The sequence below is a fragment of the Festucalex cinctus genome, chromosome 2 (genome assembly GCF_051991245.1).
Source record: "Festucalex cinctus isolate MCC-2025b chromosome 2, RoL_Fcin_1.0, whole genome shotgun sequence".
NCBI classification, from domain to species: domain Eukaryota; kingdom Metazoa; phylum Chordata; class Actinopteri; order Syngnathiformes; family Syngnathidae; genus Festucalex; species Festucalex cinctus.
Window position 1 is genome coordinate 7,444,074 of NC_135412.1, and position 19,633 is coordinate 7,463,706.

A 19,633-nucleotide genomic window follows, 5' to 3' on the forward strand; every position below is an offset into this window, starting at 1 on the left:
GCTTGAAAGTAACAAAATAAATGTCAGGGAAAGTGTAGTAGAACATCTGAACTTTATTTGAGGTTAATCAGAGGAGGCACCTTAAATGGTGGCCTTTGTGTGCAGACTCCTATTTAAACACAAGTTTAAATGTGATTACTTATTTCTAAGGGTGTCACGATTTCGATTTTTTATCGAAATCGATCGAAATTACGTCACGATTTCGAGCATCGAAATAGAAGAGAGGACACACGATTCGATGCCCCCCCCCCGCGCCCGCCGCCACCGCCGCCACCGCCACCTCCCAGGAAAGCAAATGAGACGCAGCCATTCAGCTACTAGCTAACGGCACTTGTTAGCTGACTTCTCCTGCAGTCATGATGGCAAGCGCGGACAGACACAGCAATGGTGCTTCAAGCCGCTCCCGCTTCTCTCGTCACCAGTTTGGAAACATTTTGCGTTCCCGGTGAGTTATGTCGACAACGTTCACGTTGTCGATAAAAAGACCACAGTTGCAAGATATGCTATGTGCGCGTACTGTACTCGGCCACGGTGTTACGCCCGGCTCGTCAAGGGGAAGGGAAGTAACACAATAACAGAAAATATAGAGTATATAAACACGGGTCGACTTTAACATCTGAGTAGTTTTAATTGAAATTTCAGGCAGGGGTTTGACAAGGGAGTGAAAGTGGAAGGTGAACAAATAATAACCGCATTTGACAGAACTGACAGAACGGAGGAGAAACAACAGTAACCAATAGGGGTATAATACACGGATACACAATAGCGTCGCGCTGGCACAGTCGTCCAATCGGAGTGTCGCGCTGGCACAGTCGTCCAATCGGAGTGTCGCGCTGGCACAGTCCTCCAATCAGAGTGTCGCGCTGGCGCATTCAAACTGAATGGCCCGAGCCGCCAGCCGTAACAACGGGAAACACGACAAACATGACGGGACATTTACGCAGGCATCACAAAGATTTAGATTTATCAAATTCAACTAGAAGTGGGAAAACAACGGTCCAACCAACTATTTCATCCTCATTTACAGTGAAACTTCCACACACTTCAGCTCGCGCGAAACGCCAGATCCATAGGTCTATTTATAGCAGCAGACCTGCAGCCTTGGAAAACGCTGGATTCAAACATTTAATTAGTGTACTTGAACCACGCTACAGTATGCCCAGCAACTGTAAATGTTGGGATATAGTTTGTTCAGGCTGTATTTGTTCCATGACTTTGGATACAATATATTTTTTGTTGTTGTTGCACATTGCACATTATTTTAAGAGGAACGCACAGCACACTGTTGTAACCAAAAACAGTCAATAGATGGCAGGCACCCACTGTGACTTTTTGTTTTTGTTTTTTTATTTTTTATTTTACACTTCAGTAAGAACAAGACGGTTAACTTTATATTGTAAATAAATTCTTTGAATTTGATCATTCCTGCCTAATGTCAATTATCATATATTACATAAATTTACACAAAAATAATATGGAAATTGCATCACCTATATGTAGCCGATCTTTTGAAATAAGATTTACTGTACAATGAATAGAACCAATGATCATAGACTAGCCTTAGCCTACAGAAGCATATGCCTCTGTGTTATAAAGTGGGGGAGCGAAAAAAAAAAAAAAAAAAAAATCGAAAAAAAAATCGAAAAAAAAATCGAATCGTGACCCCAAAATCGAAATTTAAATCGAATCGTGGAGTTGGCGAATCGTGACACCCCTACAAGTTATTTCTGAGCACAAGCCCAACCCCAGTTCCTTGAGGATGTACACACTTGTACAGTCACATTATCTCTGTTGTTTACTTTTTTGGTTCCCTTCTCTCTAAAAGATAATTGTTTTTCAGGTCAGGTCATATTGCATTGTGGGAAAAAAAGTTTCAACATGAATTATCTTTGTTTAATTCTACAATATAAAGAAAATGTGAAATGTGAAATGTAAAAAAAAAATAAAATAAAAAAATAAAATAAAAAAAAATAAAATAAAAATAAAAAAAATAAATAAATAAAATAAAATAAAATAAAATAAAGAAAATGTGGCATTTGAATAAGGGCGTTTAGATTTTTTATATCTGTTGTACAGGTATTTGATTAAATGATCAGAAGCCAGGATTGACAACATAGTGATAGCAGTACTGATAAAAGCCATGTCTCGTCTCAGAAATTTCTGGTAAACAATTTGTTGCTTCGTTACAGTTGATAATGGCACGGCAAATGTAGTTTCTTTGCCTACTGTATCTTGTATTTCTGCTCTTGTCCAAGCTTCAGTGGGCGTGTCTTCAGACAATGAGATTATATTCATTGCTGGGAGAGATGGAAGGGAATTATCGTACGTTGAGGGCCCAACACCCACTCAATACACGGCAGACCGAAGCTGTGTTAGACTCTGCCGGCTAATTAGTCCGATTACTGCACAGCTGGATTGGCCAGACGTTTTGCTGAGTTTTATCAAAAGGATCACTCACTCGATGAAGGCTTCATCCCGACAACTTCTGCTTCAGCAGAGTCCCTCTATTTTAGGAGCGCCCGGCTCTGTCTGGGGAGAGGCCGTCTAGGTTTGAAGAGAGTGGGAAAACTGAAACAACCCCTCATGTTCCTCTTTCTGTTATGCAAAACGCTTTGAGCATGACACTGAATTTAGAGATGTTTTGGCCATACTGTTCATTTGATCATGTTGGAATGTATCTTAAAGAAATGAGGTTGTTTTATTTAAAAAAAAAAAAAAAAAAAAAAAAGTAGCTAATGTACAGTGAAATTTAGCAGACTAGATTGTAGAAATGTAGATCAGCCCAAAATTATAAAACAAAACAAAACATGATGATGATAATAATAATAATAATATTATTATTATTATTATCAAAAAATATTATTATTATTATTATTATTATTATTATTATACATCTTCCTTGGTGTATGTCCTACCCCTCCATGAAGTTCCATGGAAATTGTGTCATTTTTGTGTAATCATATACACACAAACAAATGCATCAAGACTTGACCATGAAAGTAATACGTCCTTCTTGCTGTGATTGTGTCTGATGTATATTTTCATTCTCTATTAGTAAATCAGGCTTTTCACCGATGTTTTATTAGCCCGCAGCTTTCCTTGCCCCCCGCCAGGCTAAGCCCAATTAGCTTTCTCCGCTAAAGTTTTCTGGGGGAAACCCTGATAAATATTTACATTTAAAAATACATGTATACATTTTTTTTTCTGTGTGTATGAATCTTCTAGCTTAGTGTGCCACTTCTTTGACAATCGTGTTTTAGACAGTGTGCACTTGAAAAAGGCCAAGTCATACGTGTGGATTTGATATTATGTAAACAAACTGAATCTGATGTTACAGTTTGGTCAAATTCCAATTATTATAGTTTTGGAATTTTTTTATTTTAGTTTTTGTTTTGTTTTGAGTTTTGTTTAGTTAGTTGTAATTAGTTTTCAGGGTGGTTCTGTTAGGTTTTATTAGTTTTAGTTCTTTAATAAATGCTTAGTTTTAGTTAGTTTCAGTATTAGTTTTAGTTTTTTTTATGTGTATTACTTGTGCATAATATTAAAAAAAAAACACCATGGGAGCGATGTCTTCTGAAGGTGCTTTTCTATTGGCTGCTGCTAGATGACGTCACTTCTGTGTGTCATACTTTCAATCGTCATTATTCCGGTTTTTATCAAAATAAATCTACTAAAAATCACATTTGAAATCATCCCCAAAAGCTCATGCATTAAATTAATTACCAAAGACTAAAAAGAAGGACAAGTTTGCTATAATTATAGTTAGTTTTAGTTCGTTTTGTAAACATAAAATGTAGTTTGTTAGTTTTCGGTTTTTAAAAAGCATTTTTTTTATTTATTTTTTAATTTTAACATTTTTCGAATTTTTGTTTTAGTTATTTCATTAGTTTTTGTTAACTAAAATAATGTTTAATGGCACCTGTGTTTTTCGACACCCTCCCTTCTTACTTTGACCATCTCGAAACATTTTTGTTTCTGTTAATTTATTTGAACTGAGTCAAATGCCATTTTTAGCATATGTCGCGGGCCACTGAAAAATGGACGGCGGGCCGCAAATGGCCCCCGGGCCGTAGTTTGGACACCACTGGACTACGACGAAAAAGTGATCAGAAGTGCCATGTACAGCAATTCTAGTGGCCCCACACCGAGCAACTGTGTCGAGGGAGACACGCAAGTGAATCAACACTGCTAAATCTCTCATCATCTTGCTTGACCTCCCTCTCTTCACCTGACCTCTCTCCGCCCTCTCATTTCACTTTCAAGTTTTACGCTCTTCATCTCACCTTTTCAACCCCCGCCCGCGCCCTCTTTCGCTCCGTCTGTCCCGCCTCAATCACCTGGCATCGTTCTCCCCTTTCCCCGCAGCCCGTCGGAGCAGCGCGGCGCTTCCAAGCCTCCCCTCAGCTCCTCGGCCACGACCTCGCGCATCCTGCTGCGTCAACAGCTGATGCGCGAGCAGCTTCAGGAGCAGGAGCGGCGGGAGCAGCGCAGGCAACAAGACTCCCAGTACCCGCAAGCCGCAGCTGCGCAGACCCCTGCCATCAATGTCACCGTCCCTGCGCCGGCCCCGGCACAGGTGCCCATGGAAGTGCTGAAGGTAAGACGCACTCTAGTCTCTGGTTGTGGTTGCTGGAGCAGGAACAGGAGAAGATGACACAAAAGTGTGATTTATTCCGCTACAATATTTCCATCTCTGGAATCAGCGTGTGTCATTGCTGCAGTCTGAGCAGTGTACAGTATTTATAGACTGTATTGACGGTGGTGTGTGGACAGTCAGGCAATCGTGGAATTACTATGAGTGTGTGTTAAAAAAAAAAATATGCAGGGGTGAGTGAAGTGTGTTAGAATGTGTATACGGGGATTATCTTTCCTGAGAGAATTCCTCTTTAATGCATGCTGTGCTTCCAGCCATTTGGATTTAGCCATCTTTAATCCTATTTGCTCAGCTACATTCACATCTTTTCATAGCTTTGATTCCCTGGCAGTGCGAGGGCCAGGAGACTCTTGAGGTTTTTCTGTACGGCTCGAAGCCGTAGCGTTTGAGGGCGCATTTTGACATCACTCTTTGGTAAGTTTCCGTTTTGTCCTGTAAAAACATTGACAGCTATGTGTTGCTGCTGTTGTTGTTGGTGGTGGTGGTTTGTTTTGTTTTTAGCTAGTTGGCTAATTTAGTTAGTTTTCAGAAGAGTTACTTAATTTGTCAAAGTTGTATTTTTTTTTGTCATGGTGCATTTGCAGACCTTATTTAAAAACATTCCTAAAAATCAAAGTATTTGTATTATAAGTATTTGAATTTCAAATTTAATCATGATACTTCATGGCTGCATGAGGAAAGGACATAAAACGGAGCGGTGTGGCTCAGTGGTAGAGTGGTTGTCTCCCAACCCAGAGGTTGTGGGTTCAATCCTATGCCATCGTGACCACATCGAAGTATCCTTGAGCAAGATACTGAACCCCCCCAGTTACTCCTGAAGCTGTGTCATCAGTAGGTGAATGAGTCGTCGAATGTAAAGCACTTTCAGGGCCTCGTAAGGTGGGGAAAAACGCTATGTTAATGAAGTGCCATTTACCATAACTACTTCTTATTTATTTACTGATGTAAAATGTATTTACTTGTAAAAAACAACAACAAAAAACCCTGTATTCGCACTTCAAAATGTTTGCTTTGTTCTTGTTTATTGCAAAACTGATGTTTATGTACAGCACTTTGTATACAGCAACGCCTGTTCTTAAAGCTCTTTATAAATAAAGTAGAGGTGTCAAAATTAGTGCATTAATTTTGAGTTAATTTAAAGTTCCTTTAATGCCACTAATTTTTTTAACGCACGATTAATGACTGCCCCTTATTTGGAAAGTAACAAATTCCACTCACAACGCAGCAAACATATCCAGTCAAATTTAGCAGTAATACATTTATTAATAATGCATATATTTGTAGAGATTGGGGTCAAGTTGTAAAAAATGTGCAGAATTTCATAAATTACTTCATTTTAAAGATTAGATTGCTCTTATTATGAAAAGAAAAATTCACTGAACTGTCACCATTATCTTAAAAAATGCAATTATGCCATCTAGTGGCAGAAAAATGACCAACACAAATCAATATCACACTCTTTTTTTTTTCTCTCTTTTTTTCCCCACTACATCTTTTTCATTTTAACTAAATTTTATGAATGAATGAAATTGCTGTATCAATGGCTAAAAGATGCAGCCATATTTCTATTAGTTTTTTTTCCGTTGAGTATGATAACTCAAAAAAAAATTTCCTTGCTCATTTATAAGAGAAATAATAGTTGCGATTAATCATAAGTTAACTATTGAAGTCATGCGATTAATTACGATTAAAAATTTTACAGTGCATATAAAGTTGTACTGATTATAAAAGAAATCACATTGAGTGTGTTGTAAAGCGCCCATATTCTGGCAGCTATTGAGTAATCTTTGTTGAACTAAATCCATCCGCAGCACATTGAGAGATTTCATGGTTGCTTGCTCAGCCACACTTTCATCGCCCTTGGATGTGTGTGGCATGGGCCGGCCATGGCGCTCAAATACAGTACAAGGGCCACAAACGCTGGTCCTCTCACGCAGCATCAACCTAATCTGCAGCGCTTTGAGAGCTTTAGGGCGCCCCTCCTCAAACCTTTACCTTTTGTACAATACGCCGTGTTGGAGTTATTCCTCTGGTTTGGCAAGAGCTTACAGACATTCTTCGCTGACTGAAGTTGTCAAATGAAAAGGCCGCTCCGGCTTGGCGCTGTTGAGCTGGGTTAACCTACTCCCCCTGTCTGTGGTTAGATTAGCAGAGTGCGCGCAAAGATCAGGGGTACCAGGCAGAGCTGCTGGACCTCGAAAAGTGCAAACATTAAGCTCAGATGAGTTTATCTAAAGACTGATTGGACCCTTAATTAACCAAGTGACCTATGACCTCCTGGGGTATAAGCAAGGGATCAGTTTAGGGATCAAGACAAAGGAGAGCACAGCCTTGCCACACACTGAACACTAATTCAGTGAAGAATGCTCGTAATTAGCCCACGCCGCTTTCATTCCACTGCATATTTAAGAGGGGAAAAAAAACTACGTCTTTCAAATGTTTGGAGGATAACTTCCTAAAAGGGTTCAATATTTTTTTTTCCCTGGAGATTTATGGCACATCAAAAAGAACAAAGTCCTGTACATTTTCTCTTGGATTGTACAATCAGTAACTTGTGACCCATATGCCTTACAACGTATACAAAAATACACGTTGGTAATGACCGAAAAGCTGTAATGAACGTTAAAGCGGTGTAAAGCAACAATAATAACTTGACCTTCGGATAACCCATTCAAGATAATGTGGATGATGAAATGGAGAATAGTAAAAATAAAATGGAGAATAGTGTCTATGTCATTGATATAGGGCCAGACCAAGGTCATCTAGAATATTGGTGGACTAGTAAGGACAGTCCTCATGTTGGGTTGCACAAGTATCAGTGCTAACAGTACTGTTTTCTGAGCAAGGGAGAGTGAGATAAGTAGTGTCAATTTTTACTTAAGGTGTCTTTTATGCAAGCGGATTACAAATGTTGCGCGTCCTTTGGAGCAATCAATTTGGATCTTTAATAAACTGTTTGAGAAATGCAGCTATAAAACAAAAAAAATAAATATAAATAAAAAAAGTGGTTTTGTGGCACAACTTGCCCCCAGTGCGGGGTAGGTTGTGCCATTAGTCAGAATTCAGTGGGGTAAATTGTGCCATTGATAACTGAAGTAATTTCAGTCTTGCAAACGATGATTCGATATAAAAGGAACTTGGAAGACAAATTCAATACAAAACTTTAAGATTTAATGGGAGATATGTACCGTCTATTCAGTATGTAACATACATTTTCTAAAGTGGCCACATGTTGAAGCTGATCTTCAACAAATTGTTCAGAGTAAACATAGATGTATGGACTGGGTATTTGGGATCTGAGGTCAATTTTTGTTGATTTGTGAAAGGCGACGTGTCCATCTTGTCCTTGACCAATGTTCAGTTTTCTTGCCCAGATTCAAAATAATGCGTTGACCTCCACCATGGCGTGTCTAGAGGTGTGTGACATGTGCTCTCAATTGCCCTTTGTACATACAAGCATAACTTGTCATGTTTAAAGATTGTTCATGCTTTCAGAAACTATTTTTAAACAATAGCATCTTTGTTCTTGACTTCCATAAGTGGTTAATTTGCAATGGAGAAATGTGCTTCCCAGAGTGACAACAGCTGAGAACCACTGTGTTAAACTATCATTACTACCATTAAGGTTTTATTTCCTCGATAATTACCTTTTGCACACACTGATGATGATTGAAAGTTGCCATATAGTCCCACAGCGCATGTTAGCATCGAGTCATCACACAAAGTGGTCCATTCTTTTGCTAATGGTCCCTTCTTGTTTAAGTATCCTGCAGGAACATCACGGAATGCCCAAAAGCATACAAGTCAAAAAATAATCACACGTCCTTTCTGTAGTACAACAGCATGCTTTGTGCATGTTTCTGAGTCTAAATATCTTGTGTTGCTGATGCCCTCAGGGGGCTGCTTAAGGCTCCAAAACCATCTGAACAACAACCAGCTGTCTTGTTTGCTGTCGCTGCAGATGCAGTCAGTCAGTGGTTTGTGTTTCACAGAATACATTAAGTGACATTTAAACCTGCTGCTTCTTAGCATCCTTTGATATCGCCTGCAGCAAGTGAGATTTGTAAAAAGCGGCGAGGTCAATTCGCAGTAAAACCACCTTTTCTCCAGTTATAGCCCCAGTGCACATAATTTTAACAAAAGCTCCTATATGTGTATGGACAAGACATTCCAGTCTCAAGTCTGCGTCCCACATGGGGATCCAATAAATGTGGTCAACTGAGATTTTTCTTAAACATAAATGATAAATTTAGGAAACGTTAAACTTGAAAATTGCAAATGGTGATTTTTCCCATGAGATCATCAATAGGGGAACATGTTATGCTACGTTCAGATTGTACATCAACTGATGATGACAATTTGCTCATTGTGGCAATGCAGCTGAAAGATATTTACTTAAGTGAAAAAGCTAGTTTGGTTGGGAAAAGAAGGGCATGCTTAAAATATTACAAAACACTTCTTAGTTCATTTCATTTGCTAATCTAGGACTAATCCGGAAATCAACAAACTGACAACACCGAAGTAATTCTGTGGTGAGAATGATGTAAATAGTTTTGAAAATAGCTGCAAGATATTCATTTGTTTTGGACCGACGGCTAAGTGTGTAGTCAACATCAACTGGTTGTATGAAGAAAAAAAATAATAATAATAATAAAATCTTAATTTCTGAAGTATTTGACAGTTTATCTCCCCCATCTCTTCCCTGGCTTGTTAAAACCTCAATATTATATGTACTGCATTGACCTTAAAAAGAGCATCACATATTTTTGATGGTACAGTGGTTTGAAATTTAGACAAGGGTGTCTCTGTCATTGCCATTTGTGACCTGGGTTCCCCTCCTTGTTAGTGCTATCTGTTTATGCTAACATTACTGTCAGTCTGTCCATTTTCAAAAGTATACCGCTTGTTCTCATTAGGACAGCGGGTAGCTGGAGCCTTTTGCAGCTGATTTACGGTGGAAGGCAGAGTACACCCGAGAGCAGGGGTGTCAAACATAAGGCCCGCGAAGGGGTTTAATCCGGCCCGCGAGATGATTTTGTGAAGTTAAAAAATAAATAATTAAATAAATAAATAAATGCATACATACATACATACATACATAATTAAAATTGTAATGTCGGAGTTATTAATCAGTCAGCCAAAATCAAAATATATAAAATTTGTAACTTCACAAGCAGTCCTCAGATGAGCAATTCAACTTGTACGTGGGAATCGTCCTGGATGTCATTATTTTACACACAACTTAAAGTTACGGTTTGTTTAATTATTATTTATTTATTTATTTATTTATTTATTTATTTATTTATTTATTCATTTTTTAATTATAGACCGACAAACGTGTTAAATATGACGCAAATTCAATTACTGGTAAATAAATAGAACAAATAGATATGAGAAGGATTAGCATCCTTATAACGTCGTTAACTGCGTCACGCAATGCATTCTGGGAACTATGTATGTATATATATATATATATATATATATATATATATATATATATATATATATATATATGCAAAACAGGTAGATTTAACACGTCCAGTGTTGCCGCGTTCCATTTGTATTATTTTTTTGAAACAATATGATTACAGTTGATCTCCGTAATTTAGGGCTGGCACACAAATAGCGAAAATCTGCGTCTAATTGACGGCAATTGTTTTTAAGTTATATACCGTTATTTTACCGATGCAGCCACCTTGGTAATTTATTTTCCTCCATGCGGCCCCTGAGCTAACATGAGTTTGACATCCCTGCCCTAGAGTCAACCGTAAGGCAAATAAACAACCAATAAGATGCACATATGGCCAAATTTAGTTTTCAGTTTATCTTGAGCCACATTGCTCTACATTACTTTTACATCATAGCCTATTATCCACATTTCAAATCTCTTGATTGCATTTAAAAAATCACAAACATGTTTCACACTTTTCTATTCCTGCACTCTTGGTAACAGAACTTTTCTCAGTGCCCTAATTCCTGGCACACTGATAACACTAATTTGTTGCGTTTGAACCAGAACTTAAAACTCACGACATGATGAAAGTGGCGAGACCACGTTGCTTGCCCTGCTGGATGGAAAAAAAATTTCTTTTAACAGGCCGATAGAAGCGTGGAGAAGAGCACGGTTGTATGCAAATTGTTTAACAAAGACTTATCAGGGACGCACATCAAGCCTACAGCGTCACCTTAATGCAAAACACGTTGCAGCGAGAATGGACAGTCGAGCGTCAGCAGTTGTCGAACGAGCAAAAGCTAGCTTGCTTCAGGAACTGGCCAAAGGAGGATACAATAATCAATATAACAACAGTGTTGTTTGCTTTGGATACTGCAATAATAAAGTCAGTTTCATATGAAAAGAATTATTCTCATGTTGAATACTTACGGTAGATTAAAATGCAATTGGGCAGATCTGGTTTGTATCATATCTTCCTCACAGTCAGGTTCTGTTTTTTGAATCACTGGGAGGGATGGGTTGAAATCGGACGTCATAACACTTAACATTTATCAAAGAGGCATCAATAAAATAAGGGAATGATTAAGGTTTGAAACTTTGAATGATGAAATTCATATCACTGTAATAGCAAGTTTACACCGATCCCTTATTAAGAACACTATCAGTTTCTATTACCACAATTCTGACCGTACATACCGGTATATATTTTTCCATGTAGTTTATTTTTCATTGAGATTCATGCTGTTTCCTGTCTCATCGTACTCATTGAGGTAACAACCTGAGGCAGCAGGAACAGCTGTTCTTTCTACAATGGAAATATGAAACGAAATATTCCATAAAAGTTCTTTGCAACTCTGATGCGGAAGTTCCCATAAATGTGCGGCACTGGTAGGTTGCTTTGTGTTCAACCATCTTTCACGTTCATCTCAAACCATCTCCATGGGGTCTAACACATTCACTGCCAGCCCAGCAAAAATGCATCATTTGACGTTTTTTTCCGTCAATGGCAGAGAATGAGTTAAGTTTGGAGACTGTGCCTTTGTTGTATAGATGTGACATTGTAAATTGTGACTAGACTAGTATTTTTCTTTTTCGTTTAGTGAGCAAGTTATTGCCACCACTTGCATAGCTACCCTGTTTGCTAGTATTTCCTCTCTGCATGCCATTTATTGTAAGAAACATTGTCACAAATACGCATGCCAAAAACCGACCTTCTCTTCAGAGGTTACAATGCTTCTTTGATGCCTTTGTTGTTCTTTTAAAATGTTACGCCTTTCAAAGAAACAACATTCTGGACAAGAAGAAATGTGACAAGAACACACACAATTGGAGTGGCCAGGTTTCAGTCTCGTGTGGCCACCTCAGGATTAGATCTGCGCCTGGTGTGTAGCCGTTGCATGCGATTTCTGTGGGCACTTTGTCTTCCCACCAAAAATAAAAAGGAATTTTAAGTTCATGAAATCTAAATTGCCCAAAGGTGTAAATGTGAGTGTGAATGGTGAATGTGACTCAGTAGCTTCCAGTCCACAGTTTACACCATCTTTTGGTCAAAATCAGATTTCATTAGATTATTTAAAATTATGTACCAAAACTAGTTATAACGCATTAAATTAGTTGTTGTTTGTAGAAGTAGATTGTAGTAAGATTTGGTTCCTTGACTTCTGGCCATGTTATTACCGCTTACCGAATATTTATTTGTTATTGGAACATACGTAGTATGAACAATCGTTAACTTGTTGGCTTGATTTGGCTGGCCTAGGTGCAGTCCAGCATGTGCCACATGAGCTCCGCAAAAGCTACACAAGTGGGGGTAGGGGCAGTGGCCAAACACGCCTGACACCGGCGAAATGCGATATTTAAACTCACAGTCGGGGCGTCATGGCTCGGGTGGTAAAGTGGTCATCTCCCAGCCCAAAAATTGTGGGTTTGATCCTCAAATCTTGTGACCCTGTCGGAAGAAGAGGAGACTTTAACGTTGATGATGACAGATAAAAAAATAAATAAATAAATAAATGATTTGAAATTGAAGTCACCATGACACATTACCATGACTGTATTTATTGGAAGTGGCACTTTCAGACAAACCCCAATGCAACTTTTATGAATAATGAAATTTATAGGTCTAGTCTTACTGATAACTCCCTGACCAATAGGGATTAAGGATCAACAAGTATGCAAAACGCTTTTGCCCTCAACAATCTTATTTATCTTATCCTCAAGAGGTTATCGTTTCTTCTAAAAAACAAAAGTTACTCTTTAAAGTTGATGACTGAATCTATATAAAATACCAAACAACTGATGCAATATTTAGACTGACTATAAGAAAGTTATAAAATGCTGCATTTAATTCTTTTGGTCTGGCTTTAAAACTGAACCATTTTAATTTGAAGTAAAGACCATGAATGGTTTAATGAGAATGTGTTGTTTGTTTATGCCCCTATGCTCTCAGGCTTGCAAATTTAATAGGTCAAGTACAGTATATTTATCTGGATTAGTCCTCTGAATAATAACACTCAGTCTATTTTCAGGATTAACTTTAATGGTGGAATATTTTCTGTTTTCCATGCAAGTCGTTGCCAAGCTTCTTGCTTCTTTTTTTTTTTTCAAATTTGAACTGTAATTGATTATTACAGATATACCACTGAAGTGAATGAAGTTATCAGTCTCAAGATAACAACATTCCATCTAGTTGAATTCACTGGCGAGTCAATCCCATTCTTTGCCACGGTTGATTGAAGTTCCTCTGACGAGCTGTAAATATCTCAAGCCCCCGCCCCGCCCCCCGAGTGTTGTCGTTTTTACAACCCTGTAATGGCAATTTGCTGCCCAAGGTGAGACCTACACTGCAGGACGTGTTTTAACGCAGCTCACATAGGCACCGGGACAATGCTGTTGCATCCCAGCATGAAGAAGAGAGTGTTTGTACTTGTGACAGTCGCAGGAACACAAGACCTGATTGTATGACAGGTGGAAGGAAAGATTTTGATGCAAAACCATTCAGAATCGTACTCTAGATTGTTCTTCATCTTTCTGGAGTCACAAGCGCAGCAGTCCGTCCGTAGAACATCTACAGTCAGATTTTTCCATTGGTCTGTTGCCTGAAAAGTGGCAGACGTATACAAGAGTTCAACCGCAGGTTGGGAGTCTTTTGGCCTATTAAATCCTGGTTTAATCATAGCAATTATTGCCATGCCAAAGAGACAGGCAATTGTTACTACTTGATGATTATTTCTGATGTTATAAATGAAACGTAGGAAACGGGGGAATTGAGGATATAAGAGAACAAAGGTATAAATAGTCCTCATTATGTATCCTGTGCTTACGTGGCCTCTCTTGGCAAGCATCCACAGGGTTAAACAACTGGATTGGGCCAAGTAAAAGCCCGAGGCAGGTTGCAGACGAAGAGGTGGCCCTCGCCAAACAAAGGCGCTCCCTGTTACTGCAGCATCCTCACATCAAGTGATACGCCATAAAGGCATAACTTCAGTTTTTACATGAAACAACTCAAATTTGAAAAGGCTCATTGTATCCGCCGGGATTCTCTAACACGCATAACTAATGAAGGTTTTTTTTTTTCCCTCGGCATTTAAAGACGAGCCGGTGGTTGCTTCCTTAGCAGCCGTCTCAGTCCTGAGAAAAGAAGCACTGACGGTCCATCGTAGCTTAGATCTTAGTTGGAACCTGAAATTCAAGATTGTGGTTCTTAGACTGGACGTTATAGATCAGTGTATATCATGCTTGAGATGCTTGGATATCATCCTTATGAGGTATGTTTGTTTTCATTTATATTGACATTATAAATTGTTATTACATTGTAAATTGTGGATCCTACACTGACTTGTCATCATGAGAACAGTGGATCACTAACTTTCGGGCTTTGTACGTCTTTTGTTGCGTTGGTTAGCATTAGCATTGGTGCTAACATTCGGTGCAACATTTGTCGCTGGTTGAAATTTCATTTATAGCACCGGCTGAATGACTAAAAAAAACAAACTTTAATATCAGTAATAGTTGCGGGTCATGATTTTGGTGAACGGGCCTTCAGTGGAGACTTTAACGATTTAATACCGCCACAATCGCATCACACTTATAGAAACCAGCAATACAATACAAAAAAAGGCAGTACAGTATAACATGATGAAATTTACTGAATCCATCATCTGGAGTACTTCCGAGTCAGGATTAATATATGTGAAGAAAACACATCATACGAGAAATAATGTGTATTAAATGCATTAATGTGTAAAGTTGTGCTCTGACTAACCAATTAGAGGATGGAAAAATGTTGACGTCATCAAGGGCCAGCTTGCTGGACCGGCTTAGACTGGACTAAGGAAAAAATTGAACCCTAATTAATTGGTGAAAGAAACATGCCCATTGATAATACAGTTAGTAACATCGGCCAGCACTACTGATGACGATGGACCTCGGCGGATGGAGAATTTGATTGGACAAAAAGTAACAGCCAGGAGATATAATAAAGAGAATAGGTTATAAATATGTAGGTCAGTGCTTCTGATAGTGATTAGGCCAACAGCGAAGGCCTTGCAGGCTCTGATGGCCCACACCTGATCAATATACATTTAAGGCTTGTGTCATCTTATTGAAGTGAATTACAACCAAAAGTTCAGTAAGGGTCCCTCTCAACTGTATAGCTGCTAATATCATAGCTAGCGATAATATTTAACTATACCTTGGCCATTATAACCATCATCATTAAAGGTCAATAAATGCATCTTGTGTTTAGAGTGAGTGTGTATACAGTGTTTAGGTGTTATTAATTCCTCAATTATAATAATGTCCCAAAGTGATCTATCATCAACAATCAAATTGCCTAATCATTGAGAAAAATCATAATGAGCTTAATGTGGTTGTCAGACTTGTTTTTTGTTTGTATTTGACTGGATCATGTTGAGTTTGGACTTTATAAGCTCAGACGTTGATATTTCTTACCTCCCTGCTGTGTAAAACAAAAACAAAAAAAACAAAAAAAAAACAAAGCCGAAAACTGCCATGTTAATAGGTGCTGTATAGACTTTGTTTAAAGTTATGTCCAATATGTCTGGCATTCAAAGCGACATCTTTTGGTGTTCTCTTGGTCCACACCAGGTGCAGACTCATCTGGAGAACCCGACCAAGTACCACATCCAGCGCTCCCAGCAGCAGCAGGTCAAGCAGTACCTGGGAAAGCTCGGGTCACAGGTCCTGAGCTTGCCCTTTCCCAACCAGTCCTCTGACCACGGGGGCATGCCGCCAGGGCCGGGCAACAGCGCCCCCAACAGCCCTATGGCCTTACTAACCCTGAACTCCAACTGCGAGAAAGAGGTTGTTACACGATGCGTTGTTCCGATCCCTTCCAAACCTAGCGGCCGTTTTCATGAGCTTTTGCGTGAATGACATCTTTTTTGCTTTAGATGGATGATGTCATCGACGACATTATCAGCCTGGAGTCCAGTTACAGCGACGATATCCTCGGCCTGATGGATCCTGGACTTCAGATGGCCAACACGGTACATCTTGAACAACGTCTGGGGGTTATAAGAACTTGTTTATCATTTGTGCAGCAGCACACTAACCCGTTTGTGTTCCTCAGATCCCAGTGCCCGCCAACCTCATGGACATGTATGGAAATCAGGGTATGCCCCAGCAAGGATTGCCCATCAGCAATTCCTGCCCTGCCAACCTGCCCAACATCAAAAGGGAATACTCAGGTGAGTGTTTAGAGTAGGGGTAGACCGATTATCGGCTGGGCCGATTATCGGCGCCGATATTCAGCATTTTGAGAAATATCGGCATCGGCCATTTTGAAGAATCATATGGCCGATAATAGATCAATTTTTTTTTAAGTGTTAACTTCAGGGAACTAATTTAAATGTAAATTAAAAAAAAGATGTTTTTATTTTCATTTTTGTCGACCCTGGGAACTCTCTGCACCTTCTGTTTTTGATTGAAATTAAAACTAAGATAAGTAAAAATTTAATACTTTGGATATTTTGATAGACTTTTATTTTGTGTAGAAAATAATTCTTTGTTTTTATTTAACTTTTGAAAGCATGCTACTGCACCTGGGAGATCCCAGAACTTGTCTATTGACTAAGATTTTGAATAAATTAAAAAAAAAAAAAAACTTAAAAATATTTTACTAACCCTAAAAGTTGCTCAATAAACGTATGCTTTAAAATAAATAAATAAATAAAAAGATAAGAGCTAGAGTTTGTATTTTTTCCAAATTTTGATGTCCCTTTTTAGTGAAATTGAATATCGGCTCCAAATATCGGTTATCGGCATCCTTCACTACTAATAATTAGTATCGGTATCGGGCCCGAAAAAACCTTATCGGTCTATCTCTAGTTTAGAGGAGTATAATGTTTTGCTATGCTTCTTCTTGCCTACATGGTAATAATCAATTTCGAAATCTACTCCCCAGGGCTTTGTGCCACCAGTAATATACAGTAGCAATTGTATTTAACTCAGAAATGTAGATATAATTGTTTGTCATGGTCAATTGTTTTTGTGTCTCTTTTGTACATCACGACGCTGAAAACAACATCTGCCACGCAGCGTCGCAATCTCCGGCCGTCATGCACATGTTGGATAAGTCTGGATCATGTGGCAAATTTGACAACTATCAGAGGCCTGAAGGGTTTCCTGTTGGTGCGTGAGACATTTGCCTTTTAAATGTTCGCATTATCTGGGCTGGACGTGCTGACCTCTGTGTTTCCCAGCAGCTGAGGTCAGAGCTCTCGCAAAGGAGAGACAGAAGAAGGACAACCACAACTTGAGTGAGTGTTGCATTCATTTGGGGCAGTTTTACTCAGATATCACGTGAGTCATATGTTTAACAGCATCTACTTTTGTCTTGTAGTTGAGAGGAGACGACGATTTAACATCAATGATCGAATTAAGGAATTGGGAACTTTAATTCCAAAGTCAAATGACCCGTAAGTCAAATGATTTGTCTCCGTTTGTGAACAGACAGTTTGCATTACATGCAGTTACATTTTTTTGTACTGTTAAATTATGGTAGCTCTGAACAATGTCAGGTTTGGTTATATTATTGATTGATATGATTATTATATATGTACAGTATATGATATTATGATCATGTGATTATTATTTATTGATTTTACAGTATTGCCATAGAGCCTGGTGTCCAAGTGTCCGTGCATTGTTGGCACTAGAACTGTCACGAACAAATCTTTTTAGAAATAATTATCTCATTATTTCATGAATCCCGCCCATTTGCAGTACAGTAATTACACAAAACCTTATTTTTAAAGCGACCCCAAACTCGAGGCATCGTCCTATTCTATTTGCTCCAACATTTCTTGCCAGAAGAGAGCATCCTTCAGTGTAGCCAAACATTAGAAGCACTTGCAATATTTGTTGACTCCTCTAGGTGGTGCTCTTGGTTTAAAGATGAAGGCTAGTGCAATGGAAATTGATTGAATTTTGAAAATTGATTCAATTTTCCATCTAGAGGATTAAAAAAATATCACAAGTGCTTCATGAGACTTCATTTTTGCATTACTATGTACTGGGTGGCACAATTAGGGTTTTGAAATTATTAAAGTTTCAATGCAAAAAATGTTATGTCGACTCTCTTGCACTCGCTAGTGGCTAGTTTATTAGTGCAATTGAATTTTCATGAGGGATGTTTTGGCCTTCTATGTTTCAAATCTATGCTAATTGTCAGATAAAGGGGAACCTAATTTGCTCGTGAAGCAATCAATGTGTGCTTGCATTACCAAATAAGTGCCTCATTGTTGTTATTAGAGATTGTAGGTGGTTTATATGCATTGCTGTTATGTACAAAAGCACAATAATGTTTTTGTTTTTATTTTAGTATGAGCTCTCTTTTTAACAATATTGTGATCTTTTTTAAATATCACCAACAATATCGTGATGATTGGATATCGTTACATCCCTAGTTATTTGTAGAATTATTTTAAGACCGAAAACCATAAGGCTGTTGTTGTTGATGTAAATATACACAATGGTACGAAGGGAGGGGCCAATACATTTATAGATAAAAACAAACCGGTGTGAGAGCCTACGGATAGTTAGTCCAATAAAGGTAAAAAAAAAAAAAAAAGTCGCCTCTAAAAGAACCTCAGTTTTAGCTTCAAACTGACACTAAAATGGGCTTCTTCCCACTGTTCTCGTTTTTCTTCAGCGTATAAAATGGCAAACAAAGAATGTTAGACTGATAAGCTGAGGTAACAGCAGTGCCGAATTGATTTCTGAAGGGGGAAAAAAAAGGCACTGGAACCACAGCATGTCTCATTTAAGACACTGACCTTGTAATATTTTACGTCACAGCTGTTAGTTACAAAAGACTACAAACGCTATAACATCAAATCCTGTGGGGGGACCAGCGTGCAAGACACCTCAATGTATGACACGCCAATGAGCAGTTTTGTCTAATATTAGTAGTGTTTGATAGGAAAGGTTCTAAGGAAGATGGCTGACGTAAGGCTGCTGTATGCTTCTCAGAGACATGCGCTGGAACAAGGGCACCATTCTCAAGGCGTCTGTTGACTACATCAGGAAGCTGCAACGTGAGCAACAAAGGGCCAAAGAGCTGGAGAACTGTCAGAGGAAGCTTGAAAATGCCAATCGACATCTTATGCTGAGGATACAGGTACACAAACACGTCATCTTCGTCTTTTCTATTCAAATATTTTTTTTATGGAGCCGTAAGCATGTGTCTTCGCTGAAGCCATTTTCGGGGTTCCTTGGCCAAACCGATGTTGTTTTACACGGTGCAAATACCGGCAGTATTTTGTTATCCATTCCTGCTCGGTCTCGTGGCTGGAGTACGGGTCGTCTCAAAGTATATCGCTCGCTGCACGTCACCAAAAAGGTCCAAACGGGATAGACGAGATGACCTGCAGGAGACAGGAGGTCACACTGCAGTCTGGTGTCTAATTTTCTCTCTCTTTTTATTCACGTTCTCTTTTAATCTCTGTATTCAAGTGCATAGAGCCTTAACTGGCTTCCGCCTTCTTCCTCCCTGCATGCTC

At 38.8% G+C, this 19,633-nt stretch overlaps 1 protein-coding gene across 3 annotated transcripts in view; it reads left to right on the plus strand.

Moving 5' to 3' along the window:
* Nucleotides 1-19,633, plus strand: part of mitfb (melanocyte inducing transcription factor b) — a 34,963-nt gene that overhangs the window by 13,193 nt on the left and 2,137 nt on the right. For 2 of the 3 annotated variants that reach the window (XM_077512552.1, XM_077512554.1), the window contains exons 2-9: nucleotides 4,366-4,597; nucleotides 15,717-15,932; nucleotides 16,022-16,117; nucleotides 16,201-16,318; nucleotides 17,169-17,261; nucleotides 17,336-17,389; nucleotides 17,473-17,548; nucleotides 19,104-19,251. In XM_077512552.1, the coding sequence (XP_077368678.1) occupies nucleotides 4,366-4,597; nucleotides 15,717-15,932; nucleotides 16,022-16,117; nucleotides 16,201-16,318; nucleotides 17,169-17,261; nucleotides 17,336-17,389; nucleotides 17,473-17,548; nucleotides 19,104-19,251 (1,033 nt within the window). Of the gene's footprint in view, nucleotides 1-151; nucleotides 446-4,365; nucleotides 4,598-15,716; nucleotides 15,933-16,021; nucleotides 16,118-16,200; nucleotides 16,319-17,168; nucleotides 17,262-17,335; nucleotides 17,390-17,472; nucleotides 17,549-19,103; nucleotides 19,252-19,633 lie in introns of those variants that run through there. The other variant, XM_077512553.1, reaches the window with a different exon arrangement.